Source organism: Passer domesticus, chromosome 8 (genome assembly GCF_036417665.1).
Source record: "Passer domesticus isolate bPasDom1 chromosome 8, bPasDom1.hap1, whole genome shotgun sequence".
Lineage (NCBI taxonomy): Eukaryota > Metazoa > Chordata > Aves > Passeriformes > Passeridae > Passer > Passer domesticus.
The window spans coordinates 43630052-43649311 of record NC_087481.1 but is presented as its reverse complement, the minus strand read 5'-3'; the positions used below and the strand labels follow the sequence as shown (position 1 = coordinate 43649311).

Sequence of the window (19260 nt, the reverse complement as noted above, 5' to 3'; positions counted from 1 at the left end):
GTATTGATTTTTTCTTATTATTTAAATGGCCCAATGCAAATACAGACATTAAGCCAGATAAATGCAGAGATCAGTATAACTGCAGCCAAGAGCCTTTATACCACAAATTATACCAATTACTCCCCGGGCTGCCAAGCCTGACTAAAGAGAACTCCACCCAGACTTCTGAATGCAGGGCTTTAAAAGCAGGATGATCCATAATCCCTACTTAGTGTCATACCCTGCAAAAACTTCCTCAGGCCTTCTAACTGAGCCTGTAACACTCAATGTCACCTCTTCCTTTGCAATGTCAGACCAACAGAAGTTGAAAGTGTGTAGGGGACACAGAAATTATCTCTCCTTCTGAGACAGTGGGGCAGTGAAGCACCTTTTTCAAATACTGATGGTTTGTTCTCAGTTCTGTGACGGCTTCACAGTTCCTATCAAACACAAGCATCTAATTCATGTTTCTTGTTACGTTTCAGGAATTACTTCACAATTGCCAAAAAAAAAAAATAGCAGCATTATTTCCAGACTTACTTGCTCAGATTTAATCAGGCTGTTCCAGTGAAACTAAATCATGTGAAGGTGGAACTGTTTTACCACCAAATGGATAATCAAGCTAAGATGTTCTATATACATGAATATAAAAAGTAACTGGAAATGCACACTTGGAAATAATAACACATTAGCTTTATTTGTGAGAATAAATAGTACCTTTCTCCTGTCATACAGTGCATGGTTATCCAGTATCATCTTCCTTTCGTGTGAAGCATACCTCCGCAAATCACGTCCAAATTGCTGTCAAAGATAGAGAAAATATCAAACACATGCACAAACCAAAATTCTTATTCTTTGCACCTTCCAACACCAAACCAAATAATAAACTAAGGACTAAAAATTACCTCCATTAAAGGAATATAGTCTGATAAAATCAATCATCTGAAGGGAAACGTTTGGATAAGGAAGCCAAACATTTGCATCCGTCCATCACTGCAGTTGGTTACTGTGACAGTAGTTGGGCTCTGTATAAGAAAGTAAACCTGTGATGGGCTCCCACGGTCTGCAGGTGAATTAGCCCAACAGGGAGCAGGAGCTCAGTGAGGCAGAGAAAAATGAAGTCATTGCCTACTCATCCAAAGGGCCTCACACTGTGTGTTTTTAGTGTAGACTCCTATCTACAGAGTTGAGAGAAGGGCTTTTAAGTTGCCAAACACTTCCAGGATAAGAAAGGATCCCAAAGTCTGCAGAACTTAATCCAAAGCCCAAATAAATACATTTTTTTATCTCAAAAAAGTGACTGAAGTAACTCAAGCTCAGCACGAGAACACATCAATTTCAACATTTTTCCTGGTCTAAACCATCCTGCTTCAATTAACCTGAGTAGAACAGAGTGGCAAGGCACCAGTACTGCTTCCAGCACGTCAAAAAGATAACTCAGAGCAGGCTCAGAAGCTCTCCATTGTACCATGTAAACACTCCTTAAAAAATGAACATCAGAAGGCAAGCATGTAGAACAGATTGAAAAATAATTCTGTCTAGAGAGAGATTAATCATTTGAGTTTTGAGTTTGCATTAGGTAGATTTTTTTGTTTTTAAAAGAGTGCAGTATTTTATATTATGCCAGCTAACTAGTGTCTATTGTGAAAGGAGATATCATTTCAAGTTTTCTTATTAAAACATAAATCAAAATATATTTTATTCTAGTTCAAAACTAATGCCTAATTTTAAATTTTTGCCAGTTTTTTACAATTTAAAAGAGTCAATTAAAATGCAACGGAAACAAAACATCTGATCTAATCCAAAAAGAAAGATGTCAAATCGTTTTCAATTTCCTACAAAACAAATTAAGTTCCAATTTAGGATATCTCTTCCTCAAATGTTTAATTTCCTGTAAAATTATGTGACACTTTCCAAATCATCTTTCTACTCTGTAACCATTGAAATTGCTTGTTAACAGTATCATGATGTAAAAAGACAACACAACTGACAAAAACCTAGTTCTCTAATTCATAAACCTAAACACTAAGCTTTAAAGAAAACAGAACTTAACTCTCCTAGAGAGACATCCAGAAATGTTAGTGATGAGTTCATCAGCTCCAACCCACGATCAGGGGTGGATGACAGCATGAAATGTGATGTGTGGACATCAGGAATATTTTTTTTTAAATCCATGAACTCTGAATAGTCCTGCAACAAAAATGTGTTTGCAATGCTATGAAAACATACACTGCTGTGGTTACTTACCCTGGAGCCTGTCCAACCCAACAGAGCATAGGAATATTGCTCAAAGGGGGTTATGACCAGATCCACACGGATTGCCTTCCAGTCTTTGACTTCTGCCATTTCCAATTTTTCTGATGTGTTGCAAGTGCTGTTGTCTACTCCTGGCTGATATAATTTTAAAATTGCAAAACACTTCTGAAAATGATCCATGGCATCAACTTTTCTGCTTGGCAGCTGTTCCTTTACAAATGTTGATTCAATGATATCACAATAAAGGAGTAAGCCCTACAGAGAAGATATTGTTCACAATGAATTGCTGAACTGGTTTTTCTGTCATTCCAGAGTTTCTAGACAGTTGTCTTAAAAATTCATGTGAAATGTAATTTCAGTAAACAAGGAACAAATGCCAGTGCCAGGAGAAATCTGGGCTAAGGAGAGACATGAAACAGCTTCAGACTTTGGAAAAATATTTAAGGGAAATGTGCATGGGTAGATATCTGACAGTAGTGAGGTCCTGCCCTGTACTAAAGAGATAGAATTTGCAATTCTTCCCCTCCCTCATTTTCTCCCAAGCCTTTTTCTAGTTAATGTCAACAGAAATTTCTGAGTAAGGATTGACATGTTCCCATGTGGCAGACATCTAGAAAAAGATAATTAGTCCAGTCCACAGTCTTGCTGACAGATTCCAAAGTGGAAGATTCCATTTGGAGTGGATCTGTTGCATGAGATTTCCCTGTGACAAGGTCTGGAGTCTCCAGAGAGATGGAAGATCCCTGCCCACGTCTTTTGCTCAGAGGAAATTCCAATATCTTTAGGTCTTTGAATCACTTTTTTGTTTCTGCTTTAAAATCACTCAAATGTTTACACATTTGGACTTCGGGCTTTTTTAAATTGTGGTGTTGAATTGAGAGTGTCTATAAGAGGTTTTATTTGATGGCTCTCAGTTGTTAACTACAATGGTGTTGTAGTTTAGGAATGGTATTCTCCCATTTATAGCCCGACTAAAACCACTCCTCTTGCTTCCCCCTCCCCTGCCCCAACTGAAAACACAAAAGGCAAAGATCACGGGCTGAGATAAGAACGATTTCCTGGAAACAATGAGGAAAGAACAAACAGTAACAGCAGCACTATTAATAACAAAAGGTATAAGACAAAGAAATGATTTACATGTAAAATACCAGACCATTTCAACCACCGCACTTTCTCCCACTGGAAGGAAAATCCTTCTTCTAGGAAGAGAGAAAATCTCTTTCCTCCATCTCTGGAGATGATGGAAAACGGTATTAAATAACATTAGGGTCTGGCCACACTCCTTCTCTCTGATCTGGGCCAAAACCAGGATGAAAGGTCTCCAGATAAGACTCTTAATGTCCCAGGTAACAAGGAACTGATTTTTGGAAGAATATCTCAGTATTAAAAAAGAGATTATTATTTCTTTTATTTAGTGCAGGTGTGTTAACTTTACATGACAATATCTTAAATGGCTTAGAGAACACTTTACAGTAATAAAATTACTTTAACACTCAGAGCTATAACTCTGGCCCTCCAAAAAAAAAAAAAGCATATCAAAAACACTTAACAAGATATGATTTCCATGAAGAGACACTGATATGTATTATTACATTTTTAGCCTCCAGCTTTTTTGTTGATGATAGCTCCAAATTAACAATCCCATTATTCTACTGAAAATCAGTTATAGGCTTTTCATGGGTCAATGAGCCAGCCTTTTTAATGATAACTATTTTATCTGAATTTTGCATTATGAAGATTTATTATAAACTGATATGAGAAAATTCCTTATGTAGCTTCTTCTTTTGGATAACTAGTTTCTAAGTCTGCTGATTTGAAAATGCTTAAATTTAGCAGGTGCTCTGTAACATCTATCTTTAAAACAGCTATTTTTTCTTAATTTTACCCCAATGTCACAAGGCACTGATGCTTGCTCTTTCCAAATATAGACTCAAAACAGCTGTTGAGTGTTAATGCATAGCTGCTTATTTTCCTGTTTTTTAAAAATGAAACTATCCTCCCTTCAAGTTAATATTGTTGCTTATAATGCTAATAAAAATAATTTTAATATCATTAATCATTGACCATTAATTGATGAATTCACACTTTGATTAAGCACCAATATTTTTCCCATTTTCTATAAAAAACTGTTAGCTACTCAGCAGTGTGTCTCATTTTTTGCCTTTTTTTTTTTTTTTTTTTTTTTTGCTCTTGGAGATTTGGGACACTACAGAGTATATACCAGAAGTCAGGGTATCACCACTAATAGGAGCCAAAGCCTAGGTCATATACATTGGGATAGTGTTTCCAATTAACCTAGCATAATTAGCCAGTGGACATGACCATCACCCCATAAAGCTGAAATGGCACTTGGGTATATTTGGAAAAAGCACTGCCTGAAGGGGCAGCCAACTACGAAGATTGTGTGAAGTTGTGGCCCCTTCTAGCTGCATCCTTCTCATTACTCTGAGCCAGGGAATCTGCAGTTCTTGGCACATTTCAAACTGATCTGTACACCACAAAGTGCTGTAGTTCTTGTTTACACAATCAAGTTTTAACGTGTGGGCATTTTAATTTCTCAAATTTACAGCACCATCAAAACTAAATGTATTTTTTAGAACAGTTATGTGAAGACAATTTTCCATTTTTAGAATGACTGCACACTTTTACTTAAATATGCTGAGTGCTGGCACATCAATAGGATTGATATTGGAGTAAATCCATATTCAAATTGAGAAAAAGTAAGACTTTTTAGAAAAATATTAAATTGATCACTGAAAAATCAATCAAATATGGTCACTAGCATTCTCAGTCATTTTTAATTAAATGGAATACTATTCTATATTACATGCTGTCATTCATAATTGTTGTTAGCTGAATTAATTCTGCTAAAGCTAAGTAGGATCATTTTATATCATCTGAAAATGTAATCCAATATGTTCTTCTGAAATGTATATGCTGTTCCTCTAAATTTCCTTCTGAGATAGTTTAATAAAGTGAAAATAGATTTTTTTTTTTTCAGTGAAATTCCTATATCTAATCCAAAATAGGTTGCAGCATGTTAACTTGGAAAAATCTCAACGTAGATGAGCCAGATGGAATTCTATAAAGTAGAAGAGCTAAAGGAACTGATGCCTGGGAGAAGTCAGGCCTTTTAGGACAAGAAGTCACTAGAAAATGGCATCAAAGGTTTGATCAGCAATGTAAAACTCAGCGGCTACTGCATAATCATGCAGCTGCCTTGGTCCCTTTTTTGTCTTGAAGTTCCCTGTGTGTTGGAATGATCTGTTTCTGGGCATGGTTGGAGCAGCCTGACTTTGACAGCAATGGACAGCTCAGCACTGGAATCCGTCAATGAAGGTGTTTACCCCTCTATGCCATGGGCATTTGCACTGCTGAGCAAGATAAAGAGACAGACAGACAGACAGGGAGTTACATGTACCTACTCAGCCACACACTGCTATACAATACACCTCAGAAAGAAGCGCCAGATCTTCACTTAGAACACAGCAGGAAATTGAACACTTCTGCTTACTTTATACAATAACCTCACAAGCAGGATAATCACAGTCAGCCCTGTACTCTCTCTAAAGAAATTTAAGCCAGGATCTCTCACGTTCAGGGCTCTAATCACCTGCAATAATCTATTTTAGGTAAGAATTTCCTCGTCTGAATCAGAATAAACCAAAAAATTTCATAATGAATTGCGAAGAAAGCTGAGACAATATGTGTTCCCAAAGGAGCTCAGCATCCTTATGCACTCTTTCATCTAAAACAAATGTTCTTTCCTCTGGCTTCTTAATAATTTCTGTGTCTAGTCTTAGAAACAGGTTTTGTTGCTGGCAAAACCCAGCTATCACTTAATAATGAATGTGTGGCTTTCCTGTGAACCCTGTTTCCAAAAATCTTTTTCCAGCAATAGAAGAAATATTACTTGCTCCTCACCATCCTCTTTAATGGGACATCAAACCTTCCCCTTCCTGATCACCTCATCAAGGGAGAATACTACAGTTTAAATCAGACCAGTAATATATTAAAATAGGTAAGCACAGGTAGGCATCTCCATCACTCATTTTCCTAAAGCCTAAAGAAAAACAACAACATTATATTTACATGAATATAAAGGAAAAATCTGAAGAGTGCAGGAGTGCCTGTAGTAACAGTATCTCTTCCATTGTTGAAAGTAGGTATATAACAGGAGCAGTGCTAAATATAGCTATACAGGTTTTCAGCAAAAAATAAAAGCATTTTTTTCACAGTATGTCAACGAAGCTACATCAGCACAGATGGCCCAGCCTGTTTGCCCACAGACTTTCAAGCTCTAACCCACAGAAGTAATTTCTTACTTTCTTTATGAGGCTTTTTGGAACCATTAAGACCATAACCTGTGTACTGCATCACAGCTTTTCCATTTTGCCACTCTACTTTGAAGACTTTGTCTTCTCTGTTCCTCAGCCCGTTTATCCCTGGTGATGCTGCATCAAAGATCATGATGGTGCTGATTTAGCCACTTCATTTTCAGCAGCTTTCAGTGGAAGGATCTTGTAACACTAAACTTTTGAGATAAGAAAAAGGCCCTTTAAACTATTTAAAGCTGTGGTCTATAATTTAGAAGTTAAACATTGTGGAATCGTTCACTCAGAGCTGCCAAAAGGAAGTCAACATCATGACCTCCGTGATGTACAGCAATTAGTTTGGGCTTCGAAGGAGCAGCACAAAAGTGGCAAGCTGTGATGCAGACTACTGCAAAAAGTTAAAAAGTGCTTTATTTGGGTTTTTTTTCTGTCTTTTCCTCTCCCTTGGAAATCAAAGATAATAAAAAGGCAAGAGGTGTATAAATCCTCTCTTTTTTGCATTTTGATTTTGCTGGCAGCTTGTTTTTTAGTAGTGCCAGTAAAAGCCTGTATATTTCAAATGTCACAGTAGAGAGGTAGTGTAACTAGTAGTATAAACCATGAAAAGTCTGGAGAACAAACAGAACACAGGAAATCATTATCTACAGCTTTAAACTATACCCAGCTTCTTCAGGTTTGGTTTCTATGACCATTGTGCTTCTGACATGTTCTACATGCTGGGGTTTCTAGAGGAATCCTAATCTTTTTATCAAACTCCTGGCCACCCTTGACCTGCCATACTCTGCTTGCTCTGCTTTCTGCCAAATAGTCCCCTTAACAAGAAATCAGTAAGAACAATTCATTTTCAATTCCTTTTCTTTCAATTCCTTTTAATGAAAGCAGCTCAAAGTGAACTGAAAAACTTTAAGTACTTGTCAGACTTCTCAGATCACAGCCATTTTTCTCAGTAAGTGGAAAAGAAAGAATGAAAGGCTGCACTTAGGGCAGGCTCTAGCCTTGGTTTGTTGTAATTTTTCCCTTCTGTTCTATTATAACAAACATGATTTTGGGAGAACCCACACCTGGTTTCCTAGAGATTCAAGTGTGTGTAAGAAGGTAAAAAGACCCATTCTAAGAAAAAAGGCAACTTTTCTCATAGTAAAGGGAGTATAATAACCATTAAAAGACCTAGACATTAATTTAAAAATGATTGATAAAAATAGAGTATTTCCTGAGCACTCATTAACTGCCAAGGCTTCATTGCTTTTGAATAGTCTAAATAGTACCTGCTATCAATCTACTCCAACACATACAGCTTCCACAGAGGAATGAGAAAAATCTAAAAAATTAATAATAGTTTTTTAACACTTTAAAGACTAAAAATCAACTGGAAGATTGATCAATCGGCTAATGTTACATTTTACCAGGAAAAAAAACAAGTGTGAGGCCCTTCCATCCAAGCCAGCTGAAAGATTTTGACCACCTTGAAACAGATAACGTGATACAGTTACACAAAGGCTTCTGTGTAGTTGGATGTTTTTCATCTTTCATCTGTTAACCATTACACATTAATTGAAGTACACAGCTCAAGAAGCAATTCAAAAGCATCCTCTGCAGCCTGTCAGCACTGAAAGCTGACTTGACTTAGCAGTGAGGCACTTCATTCACCTCAGGGTGCTGGCCTTTTACTTTTTGAAATGTAGTCTATTTCTTTGAATAGTGTTGGTAGTAAATGTTGAAAAATATCTCAGCTGGCTAGAAAAGTAGAAGGAAAACAAAAGTTTATTTTCCCCAACATACTATATTTTTCTGACCCAGGAATATTTTAGCTACCTGCACCTGTTATAACTGAGATACTTCCAACTTTAAAGCTGCTGGAAACTGAAGAGCTGAACAGAAAGAAAAAAAAAAACAACAAAACAACCAAAAATCCATCCCTTAGATGAGCAACTCCTCTAAGAAATGACACAATCATCTAGCAGTTTGGGTTGGAAGGGACCTTGGAGATGTGTGCAATTTTCCAAACACAGACATCATGGAAAACTGTGTCAATTTTTCTGTATTTCTACACTTAAAGCTGGATCTCCCTGGAGCAGCTTCCCCTGGGAAAAGCTACTCCACCTCAAAGAGAAATTAAACAAATAGACAGGTTTTTAAGTAAAAGAACAATTTTCTCTGCCACTCAAAACTCTACCAGCTTAATTTCTGGCCTCTGACTGGCTGCATAAATCTTATGGTAAAATATTACAGAATGTGTGTGCACTTCTGATATAACTTTTAACTTTAGCATTCAGAGCTAGAGGATGCACCTCGATCATCATGGTTAGTAATCAAATAGAGCAATAACCTGCCCCAAAATACTGCAGTCAGCTGTAACATGGAGTATGACATTCCTTAAGATGTATATAGGCTTAATTCAATGGAGTGAGAACATGCCTCTTTTGGCCAAGTGCTCTTTAGTTCATACCTGCTTTTTCCATAAGTCAATAACTTTATGCAGAAGTTCATCATCTTCTCTTGGTCCTGGATTTGTGATCAAAAAATCTATGTCATGTCCAATATTCTTACCCCTGAAAGGAATAAATAACAAGCACATTAAAATAGTCAAGCTCCTGCTGAATTTTGCTATGTTTTCAGAGAGTATTTTTGCTGCATTATAAAAAAAGTTTGCAGAATAAAGTGATAGCAATGCTGCTTCAAACATAACCAAAATGGAATCTTTTGTTTCTATTATGGGGTCTAATAGTGTTCTTTATAAAATAATAATTACAACTTTTTGATCTATGTCCTCTGTTTTTCAACTAGATACTACAGACCAATTTGCAGATGTTAAATCTGTTTCTTTCTTCTCCTTAAGTCCCAGAAAGGAAGATTTTTGGTCATCTTTAGATTAAAAAAAAAGCGCATAATCAAAATAGAACATTGCATATTATGAATCCCGTGAAGTAACAGCAGATAAACTTGCCAATCAAACTACCACAGATTTAAATATTCTTCTTTGCTTTTGATGCACATTGTAAGGTACAAAACTGTGATTATGAACATTTTTATTGTTTCTTTTAACAGCAGATATAAATCCTTTGACTATTTTGCATTTCTTTTAAATATAACAACGTTTTTTACAGAGATGTGGATTTGATTTTTTTTGAGGACAGTTCATCCTTAATGTGACTAAAGCTTGTTCATTACACGCACTAAGGATTTCATAATTAAATCGATGTGCACAACATTTAATTGCAAATGTTCTTAATGAAAAATTATGTCATAACCTCTTGTTTTTCTCTGTTTAAGTCTAAGCATTCAGCTTGTCTTTCATCTGCTTTCCAAAGGTGTTAAACTGAAATACAATTAAGACTTAGCTATCATTTAAAAACAAGCAAAAGCATGTTATTGAATGTTTCCCTTCAGAATTATAAAATGCTTGAGGACACATGAAAATTTATCTCACAGTGCAATTCATCTGAGTATTGCAGAACCAATTCAAGGTTTTAATTTTGGACTCGCCAGTACAACAGGAGCTGCACACACATTTACTGAGTGCAATCACTCCAGCCTAAGGAGAAATGAGCAGAGAGAGATTTTTGCAATGAGAATTATTCTCCTTTATGGAGTTGGTGGAGTAAGCACCCAAAATCTGGAGTAGTGACTCTCACGTGCAGCAGATTTCCAAATGTTTCTCATGTCTTTATAGGAAAAGTATGCTCTTGCTGATGTTCACGAGGGTACATGATGTTATAGCTCAGAAGGGTTTCAGTTAACACTGTCAAGTATTCAGAGAATTTGTGAACTGCTATTCAAGCAATGAAAATAAAACTGTACAACCCCAAAAAATTTTTTTTTTAATTTCTTTAAATTATTTATTATATTAAAATAATGCCTAAAACTGAACCTGGTTTCTTAAACTTGGAAATTTGTAGCAACAGAACAGATAGGAAGACTTGTCAACTGTGATTTTTATGACAGGATGTCATCTAACTGATGGATAGTTGAACAGCATTAGCACAAAGTTGTAAGGAGATGAAAGTCTGGGCTTTGCATTTGACAAGCAGTCATACTCACTATAATGCAACTATTGTGCTGTGTCTGCAGCAAAGTCGAAATTGCTTAAACAGGTAGAAATTATTTCAAAGAGGTTTCAAACAAAGCATCAGTCTAGGCTTAGAAACTGAACAGCAATTCAAAGTCAAGAAGTTAGAAAATATTTAGTATTCAATGTAACACTGAGTTATTTTGTAGGATGCCATTCATTATCTCTAAAATTACAATTATAATGCAAAGCTCTTACATAGCACTTTTTACTAACATGTCTCAAAATATTTTTTCAAAGGGAAGGAATTCACTATTCCTATCTTAGGGATGCAGAGTGGCATAAGAATATTTGCTTAAAATTATTTTTAAATAACTAAAAGGAAGAAATTGGAAGCTGATGGAATTGGGACCTGACTCCCCATGCTTCCTCAACATCTACATATTTTAGGTCAACAACATCTACAAAATACTGCATCAATCAAGCCATAAAATCACAGGTAATCCAAGGTGCTTCACTGGCCCTCTATTTCCCAAGATAGAGACTATTTATTGAAATGCTCTCAGTGGCCTTTTTTTCTGATGAGTTCATTTTTCTGAAGCTTTGAACAAGAAAATAACCAAGTTTTGGATTTCCTATTCAGAATCCACTTACATATTTTTCTTTTCTTCAAATTTAAACCTAAATCTTCATTGGGCTGGAGCTATAAGAAAACCAGCACCTTAAAGAATGGAAATTGCAACTTACCTTTTGTTCTAATAATTTATTCAAGCCCAAAGACAATAAAAGACAGTGCACTATTAACTGTGTTCAATTCTTGGCTGACTAAACTTGTATAAAGCTGGTAAATGTTTCTTAGCAGTCAATGAACTACCTTTAAGGTTGTTGGAATTATCTTTCTTGCTGTTATTAGATTCTAAGTCATCAAATATAACTATCATAATGACTTAAAGATATTAATATATGGCAAAGGATAATCCTACTGTCTTAATCTACAATGGCAGTACCTGCATTATTAGACATTTAAAAGTTGTATGTGTGCAGAATATTTTGAGATACTGGAATAGCACATGATGGCAAAGCCACATCAATGACAATGCTGATAAAATTAGTTTAGCTGAGGAAAGGTGGACTGACATTTCCCTACTACTCAGAAAACTTCACTATTGGATGAGAAAAATTCCTTCTGACTTTAAAACCTTGAACACTATACTAGATTTGTCTTCGGGTTACTTAGGCTATTTGGTAATGGGTTCCTGTGGTGTTTCATTCATATTTTCCTGGTTTCAGAGATTTACACTTCATTCAGAGTGAGATTATAATAGTTTTTGCAAATCCTTCTCAATCTCTTACTTCATTTCTGTGTGAAAACAGTTCTCCAGTTAAGTGATTTACCTCAGGTTTGTCCTTGTCAGCTAAATAACAAAGAATTTGCCTGATATTGGAATAAAAATGGAAAGGCAACTAGGAATTTTGGACCAGGCATCCAATTTAGTACCACGCTTTCCAGAGCAGTCTAAAATAACATTTCTTCACAGCTGCCATATTGTGTAATTCAACTGATTCCCAAAACCATCTTAGGAAGGGCACTTCAACACTCTCTTTGTGAAAAATGTCACTTTAATATTCAGAGGAAGAAAAATATTTCCACTAGCTGCTCTGAAAGGCCATCAGAGATGACTATGTCCCACTGGTTCTACAGTCTCAGAATCTGGACTGGAGACAAGCTGGACAACTGGTATTTCTATCTCTCAAAAAAAAAAAAAAAAAAAACACAGATGGAAAATTTCCAAATAATTTTGGATTTTTGGTTTGGTTTCAGGGTTTTTTTAGTGTTGTAGCAGTCACAGCATAGCCATGACTACATTTACTAAGCAAATGCTACCTATTCCTTAATCAGAGAAAATTATTTTTGGCATGATAGAATTAAAAGTGTTGAACTAGTGTTAAAACCTTCAGTGTTTCCACAAGCATTCTGAACTTTACACATGAGAACACTGCCACAGATAATCAGAAACATTAATTGTTTGCTCAAAGACAAGCATATGTATTTAAGAAGCTGGTGGACTGACAACAGGTGCTTATTTCCAATGTCTGACCAACTACAATAAATGCTAAAGAAGAATAAATTTTGTGGGATTCCTGGAACTTGGCAAATTAAATGCATATAATTAATTACATGATAATTCTTCAAATCAAACACTCAACAGCAAAAAAATAGCACAATGAAGCTGGTACAAATAATGGTGAATGTAAACAGATTTGGCATAGGCATTTCAAGCTTCTTTCTATCTGACTGAAGCTTTTATTCCTGTCAAAATTGTGGAAAAATAATAATTGTGGAGGAAGATATGAACTCTCAAATACTGGATGTTGGCTAATGTTCCAAGCTAATCTGTTTGATGAAACTGGATTGTATTTTCTAAAATAGCATATTTATGATAATACTCAGATGATAATCAATATTTTAGTCATGACATTTGCAGCCTATACAATGAAAAAGAAAAACCCCATAACTCTAAAATGTGTTATGGAGAGTGATTGCTATCAGGAAACACAGCGGAAAAAATCAGTCCATCAGGAATTGCTATCAGAAATATAGTCAATATTCACCACAAAACTGGAAAGATTTTTTTATTTATCTCTTTCCTGAGCATTTTATCATATAGTTGTATTTTGATAGCAAACGCTAGGAAAATCAGAAAAAGTAATCTCAGAGCAGTATTACATGGAGTGGGCCTTAGACAGCATGTGGAGAGTCTGCACAGAATATCAGAGGATTTAACTCTCCCTTTCTTCCAGAGAGCTCAGACTAAAAGCAATCCAGCTGAAATTTATTTGTATAGCAAATTGGATCTTAGCTAAGATGCTGGAAGTTGATATAAAAAAAATGACAAGCCCTTTATTTGTTGAAAGAAATATGGGAATTCATTATATGTTAAATTAAGCGTCATCTCAGCATTCTTCTTTTGGGAAATGGAGGGAGGACAGCTTCTAGACAGACATCCCTAAGTGATTTGAAAATATGTGAGGACATTTGAAGATTTTCTTGAATATGAATGAGTAATATGCATAAACATCTAAGAAGAACAGAAGTAATTGCTGAAGTGATGATTGTGTGGCAATGGAAAAGGAATTAAATGCTGCAGAAAGTTACACATAGCTGAAGAAATTAAAATACTGTGATATAGAGCAATGATCTTTTGTTTGAGCAGTGAAGAGAGCACTCAAATAAGTAGCAGAATCACTTATTTTAGAAACAGCAAACAAATAATTTATAAGTACCATAAAATGCATGTTCCTGAGGGGGAACCCTAGTAGCCTTAGTGTGCATGCCCAGTAAAACATGTAATTAGAGCTCTAATGGAACATGCACACATATGTACACGCAGTGCAAACATTTTTTTCTGTCTGTTCTGATACCAATGCCATATTTTTGCTCTAGGGATATATCCTCTGTGCTCGGTCTCATGTAATTCCCACTGTAACAGCAGCGTAGAATTATTGTTTGACATCAGTTGAATTTGACCAAATAGAAGTGGCACTGGAATTCTGTCTAATAACTGCAATCCTGATTAATTTGCTTCTACAACCTATCTCCAACCAACATGTGCCTTTCAGGAAAAGGAACATACATTTATATTCCAAATCCCAGGTAGTCTGCATGCCTGTGGATTTGCTTATTAAGCAGTCTTTGCTGAGATTTCGAACAGGGGACAGACAATTTCTTACAGCCAGATATTAAAATTAGTCAGAGTTACTGTCAGTCAAACTATGAAGAACTACATATTTCCTTTGTATAAACCCCTTATAAAGAGAAAAAAACATTCTTTAAGCTTGAAGTACTGGAGTGTGACAGTGCTACAACTATTACATAGAAAGTAAAATCCTGCATGTTTGACAGAAGAAGAATTCTACCAGCTGCAAAATAGTTACAGAATAATTCTTGGCTCTGATACAACAGATTTTCAAAACCTCATTGCATAGTGCCCCATCTTCAGATATAAATTACTAGAGTTTTTATAAAATAGAAAAACAGTGGTCTACTAAGTAGATCAATAATTACAATTCCCTGAATATTTTGCCTAAAGAGAATTTACTGAATTCAGAATTTAATCACAAGTTTATTACACCAGAACATTTTCTCCCCCTACCTTTTTTCAGATCTGAAATTTGGACCCAGAGTAAATGGCTTTGACTCAGAAAGACATTAACCTTTGCTGCTTATACAATTAGTACACTGACAAGAAATTAGCAGAGTCAGATCTGTGCAAGGGTTTCTGAAACACTGATTTCATGCTGAAGGAGTTTGTTAAATGGAAGAAATTATGTTTGCAATATGGTTATTTCATTTGCAATAGGAACTGAGAAATAGTTAAAAGAAGTTAAAAAGTTATTTTGTTTGTGGCAGAAAGTGTCTTCCAAATTACAAGAAAATGCTATAACATTTATTTGATGTTATTTCCTCAGAAACTCTCAGTTACATACTTTGACAAATAGAGGTTCTGACAAATTCTGACTGTAGAGACTACAAACAACCTAAGCAGCAGCATAATACTGCACCAGCCCATTGCTAGCATAAATGACCAGCCAAGCTCTGTACACCACATGTAAGCTGTTCTTCAAATCCCTTCCAGCTTTATCTCAGGAGCTTTCCTTAATATTCAGGTCAGCTCCACATTTCTAAAACAACATTTAGATTCAACAGTGTCAATGTCATGGTGGTTCACATACATCTAGACTAGGTAGCAAGAAAATAAATGCTCACTGAAGTGCAGAAGCAGCTCAACCAAAGTTAACAATCCAAAAACAGACACACAGAAAGCAGAGACAGCAGAATACAAAATGTAAGTGTTGGCAAGCCTGACTCGCGTTGTGCAGTGCCCACTTTGTCAGCAGAGGGAGAGGGGAAGAGGGAGCATTCAGTCAGAATAAACCAGGGGCTCTCAAACATGCCAAACTCCAGCACCAGCTTCATTTGCTCTCTCGGTGCTTCCTCTCCACCTTAAACATGACAAAGATGTAAAATCAATGAGGATGCCTAAAGCAAGATGCCATTTTTTAGTTCATCAAATTAGACAGAAGGCTCAGCTATACTATTTATCGCATGAAGCCATACTATGTGTCCCTAAGTTTAGATTTTAAGAGTCAGATCACTCTGATTCCAGAATTAAAACACCAGCAAGCCTTCCAGTGCAGGACAAGGACACGGTAGTAAATAGGAAGAAAAAGCTCTAGAGATTACCAGGTTACTTTAAGCAAAAACTAATTACAAGCAGTAGATGACAATTTTGAGCATAGTTACAAAAAATAATAACCTAGATTCCTCCCCATCTTAACACTGCAAGTATCTATACCCTGATTTCAGTGAATGCCAATAGTCAGAACCTGCTTTTCAAAAATAAAGTAACATTCCTGAAGTAATAAGGAAAACAGTGAACCAAGATCTGATCAGGTATCATTAGAAGACAGATATGGGTTGGGCTTCTTCAGATAATTTCTGCTCTCCTGTTGTTATTTGAATTAGATTCTAATTGTGTTTGAAGGCAGTTTGACACTAGTGGTTGCCAGTCAGTGTCAAAATTAATTCTCTTCTTTCTAATGCTACATAAGTGGTAAGGTACAAAAAAATCACCTGGAGAGGAAAAGTGTCAGTGTGGGAAGATACTTGTGCTAACAATTTATAGCTGGACTCTGAGTTCAAGGCCCAGCCTTTCAGGCACCCTATTGCGCTTGGTTTGCATCAGTTGATAAAAACTTTGGGTTGAATATTTCTAGAATTCTAAATCCAAACTGAGTTTTTGTTTTATATCAAAGGAAATCCTGGAATTCCTGCCCCTTGAGGGTTAATTGTTCCCTGATTTTACATTACAGTGCTCTTCTAGGGTATAGTTAATATCTGTAAGATGGTTTAATAGGATGCTGAATAATGTCTAAAATAGCAATAATCTAATTAAATCAACTGAAATAAATTCTGCCACTAGCAAAGACAATTAAAATTAAAACTGATATAATGATATATTTAACTGAAAAGATACCATACAGTTATGAGAACTACCCTGATTCATTTTGAGGGAATTTGTGGGTAAAAAAAATTGCTGTCACAGCTTTGTCTGCAGAATTACTTTTCCCACTAATTTAAGAATATAATTATTTAGGTTATACTGTCTCTGAAAGAAAAACATAGTGAAAACTGAGAACTGTTCCCCTGGGCAGCTATAAATCAGACTTCTACAAAGATTTGAATTGCCAAAGGTAGCATACAGTAGCTTCTTCACCCAGCCAAGTAATTTAACATAAAGCCAGCTGAACTCTGCAAGTATTTGGCAAAGATTCACAGGTATCTTCTCTGGAAAAAGTGCTTCAGGGTGGACACTTCATTAAAATGCTATTTTTCTTGCCCAGTGTAACAGTAATTCTAATTCACTGGAGGCAGAACCCATTTTCCATGGCTGTGAAACATATTTATTTTATTTTTGAAGTTAATCCAACTCTGCAATGAAGCAGCATTGGGAAAAATCCTCTCCCTTTAGGATGAGAAACCTTACTAGACAGCATAGGGGAATACAGCTTTAATATAGGATACACAAAACAAGCATTTTTGGTTTCTCATTTATTCAGCAGGATATTGCTGGTATTGTACATTAGTAGCTTCTGTTCAAGAGCCCTTTTAGGGAGAGACCTAACAATGCAGAGAAGTAATCACTTAAAAGATCTTCTTGTATGGAGTCAGGAGAAAGGAGCATTACCTGCTGCAGCAGAAGAGATCACATCACTGGTTATTTCTACAAGTTTTGTTCTGAAGGTAAAAATCACTGAAGTGAAGAGAACCGGTGAAAAACCTGTGCAACAGCACTTAAATTTACTTGAAACACAATTTCATCCTCAGTGACTACATTGCCTCAAAAAAAGGTGGTAATGCATGGCCCTCACCTCGTCTCATTAAATGCACTTTCAAAGACCAAAGTATGTCATGCTATGCTTGACTGTATCTTTTATGACCCAAAAGAAACTTAGACATTTCTCAGAGCACAAGACACTCGGGTACTCCTCTTCATGTCATGATGATAAGTTTTGTTTTAACAGGTATTTAATTTAATGCAATGAAAGGAAAAGATCAGAAAACAGTTATTCAGCTGAGGAACTTACATGACCAGTGTAGCTAAACTTAGAGCTATTGACTGATCTAAGATACCGCTCTTAGATTATTTGCATTTAAATTATTTAATTATTTAATGTGTTAAACATTTTCTATGCAAAACCCTGAAAATATTTCCTTGCCCTGTGAAAACAATGAATGGTGAATGGTGTGTTTATATATTGCCTTCTATGTACCTTCAGCCAAATGACTATTTCAAAGCATATTTGTTTTAAAACAAGGCTGTGTAAGGATTCTCTTATACACTAGCATCTATGAAAACCATAGTCATGGAACAATATGAAAATCTGAATAGAACTCAAAATTTGATGAACTGAAAAAAAATTGATCACAAACAAAAATATTAAAAACAAAGTGATTCACCTATTTTTGTAAGTATTGCCTTGAGGAGGACCACCTGCTGACCACATGCTGAAACTACTTGTCTCCAACCTTAACTTCAGATTTGTTAAAAACAGAAAAGCAATTTCTGTGAAAAACAGTTGCAAAATTGTTTTTCAACCAAATCTACTGTACACTATTAAAATAATTCATAAAGCTGTCTTCCAGCAGTCTGGTTTCTACTAAGACAACAAAACAGGAGAATGCCAATGTAAGAATTTAGTCAGCTACTTGCTATTTACCAAGTATGGCTCTCTCTAGTGATTGTATCAGTTGCACAGCCTGGATGGTGCTGCTGTGCTCTGGCTTTCACAGAGTGGGTCAGGTTGGAAGGGAACCCCCTGGGTCATCTGCTCCAGCCTCCCTGCCTGAGCAGGGTCACCTCAGAGCACTTTGCACAGAATTGCATCCAGACTGCTCTTGAATATCTTCTGTCAGGGAGACTCCAAAGCCTCTCTGGGCAATCTGTTCCAGTGCACAGTCACTCACACAAGTAAGAAGTTCCTTCTCTATGGGAAAAACATATTTGTCTTCCTTCCATGACATTGAAGCCTGAACGTGGCTGTCACCAATTATACCCTGATGCTGAATATTTATCACTTTTGGCTTGCACACAAGATGATTTTTTTGTTGCTAACAGCTTTAGCCTCTCTGAATCCTCTACTTGGAGTAAATTCACTATTCCACCAAGCAAAACAAAACTATGCTTAAGCTCTGAATCACTGCAAGTGCTGTCTCAATTTCATATAAATAGCACAACTGTACCTGGAAACTGGCCATGTAATTTCAAGCTTTAAAGCTTATGAAATGTACCATACCAATCTGTCACAGTTTTATTTAAAGTCATGAAATACATTGCTGAAGTTTTGCTTTTGCTGTCTTGGCAAATTCTTTAAATTACACTTAATTTCAATCAAGCATTTCAAATGACATCATAGAAATTTCCTGCATAAACAGATTTTGCCCAGTGCCAATCAATGACAAAATAAAACCACTTCAAAACTGTTTGAAAGAGACATACAGTTCAACAAGTATTGATGTGGATTTGGGATCTCATCTATTCAGCTGAAATGTGAGGTATGCAGATGAATTTAGTCTTAAAACATCTACATAGTTTTGCACATGTGAACTCCTCTGTCAGCACA

At 36.0% G+C, this 19260-nt stretch overlaps 1 protein-coding gene across 11 annotated transcripts in view; it reads right to left on the bottom strand.

Moving 5' to 3' along the window:
* Nucleotides 1–19260, bottom strand: part of DNTT (DNA nucleotidylexotransferase) — a 130085-nt gene that overhangs the window by 21995 nt on the left and 88830 nt on the right. For 9 of the 11 annotated variants that reach the window (XM_064430941.1, XM_064430945.1, XM_064430942.1 and 6 more), the window contains 3 exons: nt 9016–9118; nt 2227–2490; nt 697–780 (listed from right to left, as the gene is read on the bottom strand). In XM_064430941.1, coding sequence (XP_064287011.1) covers nt 697–780; nt 2227–2490; nt 9016–9118 — 451 coding nt within the window. Of the gene's footprint in view, nt 1–696; nt 781–884; nt 1005–2226; nt 2491–9015; nt 9119–19260 lie in introns of those variants that run through there. The other 2 variants (XM_064430939.1, XM_064430940.1) reach the window with 2 other exon arrangements.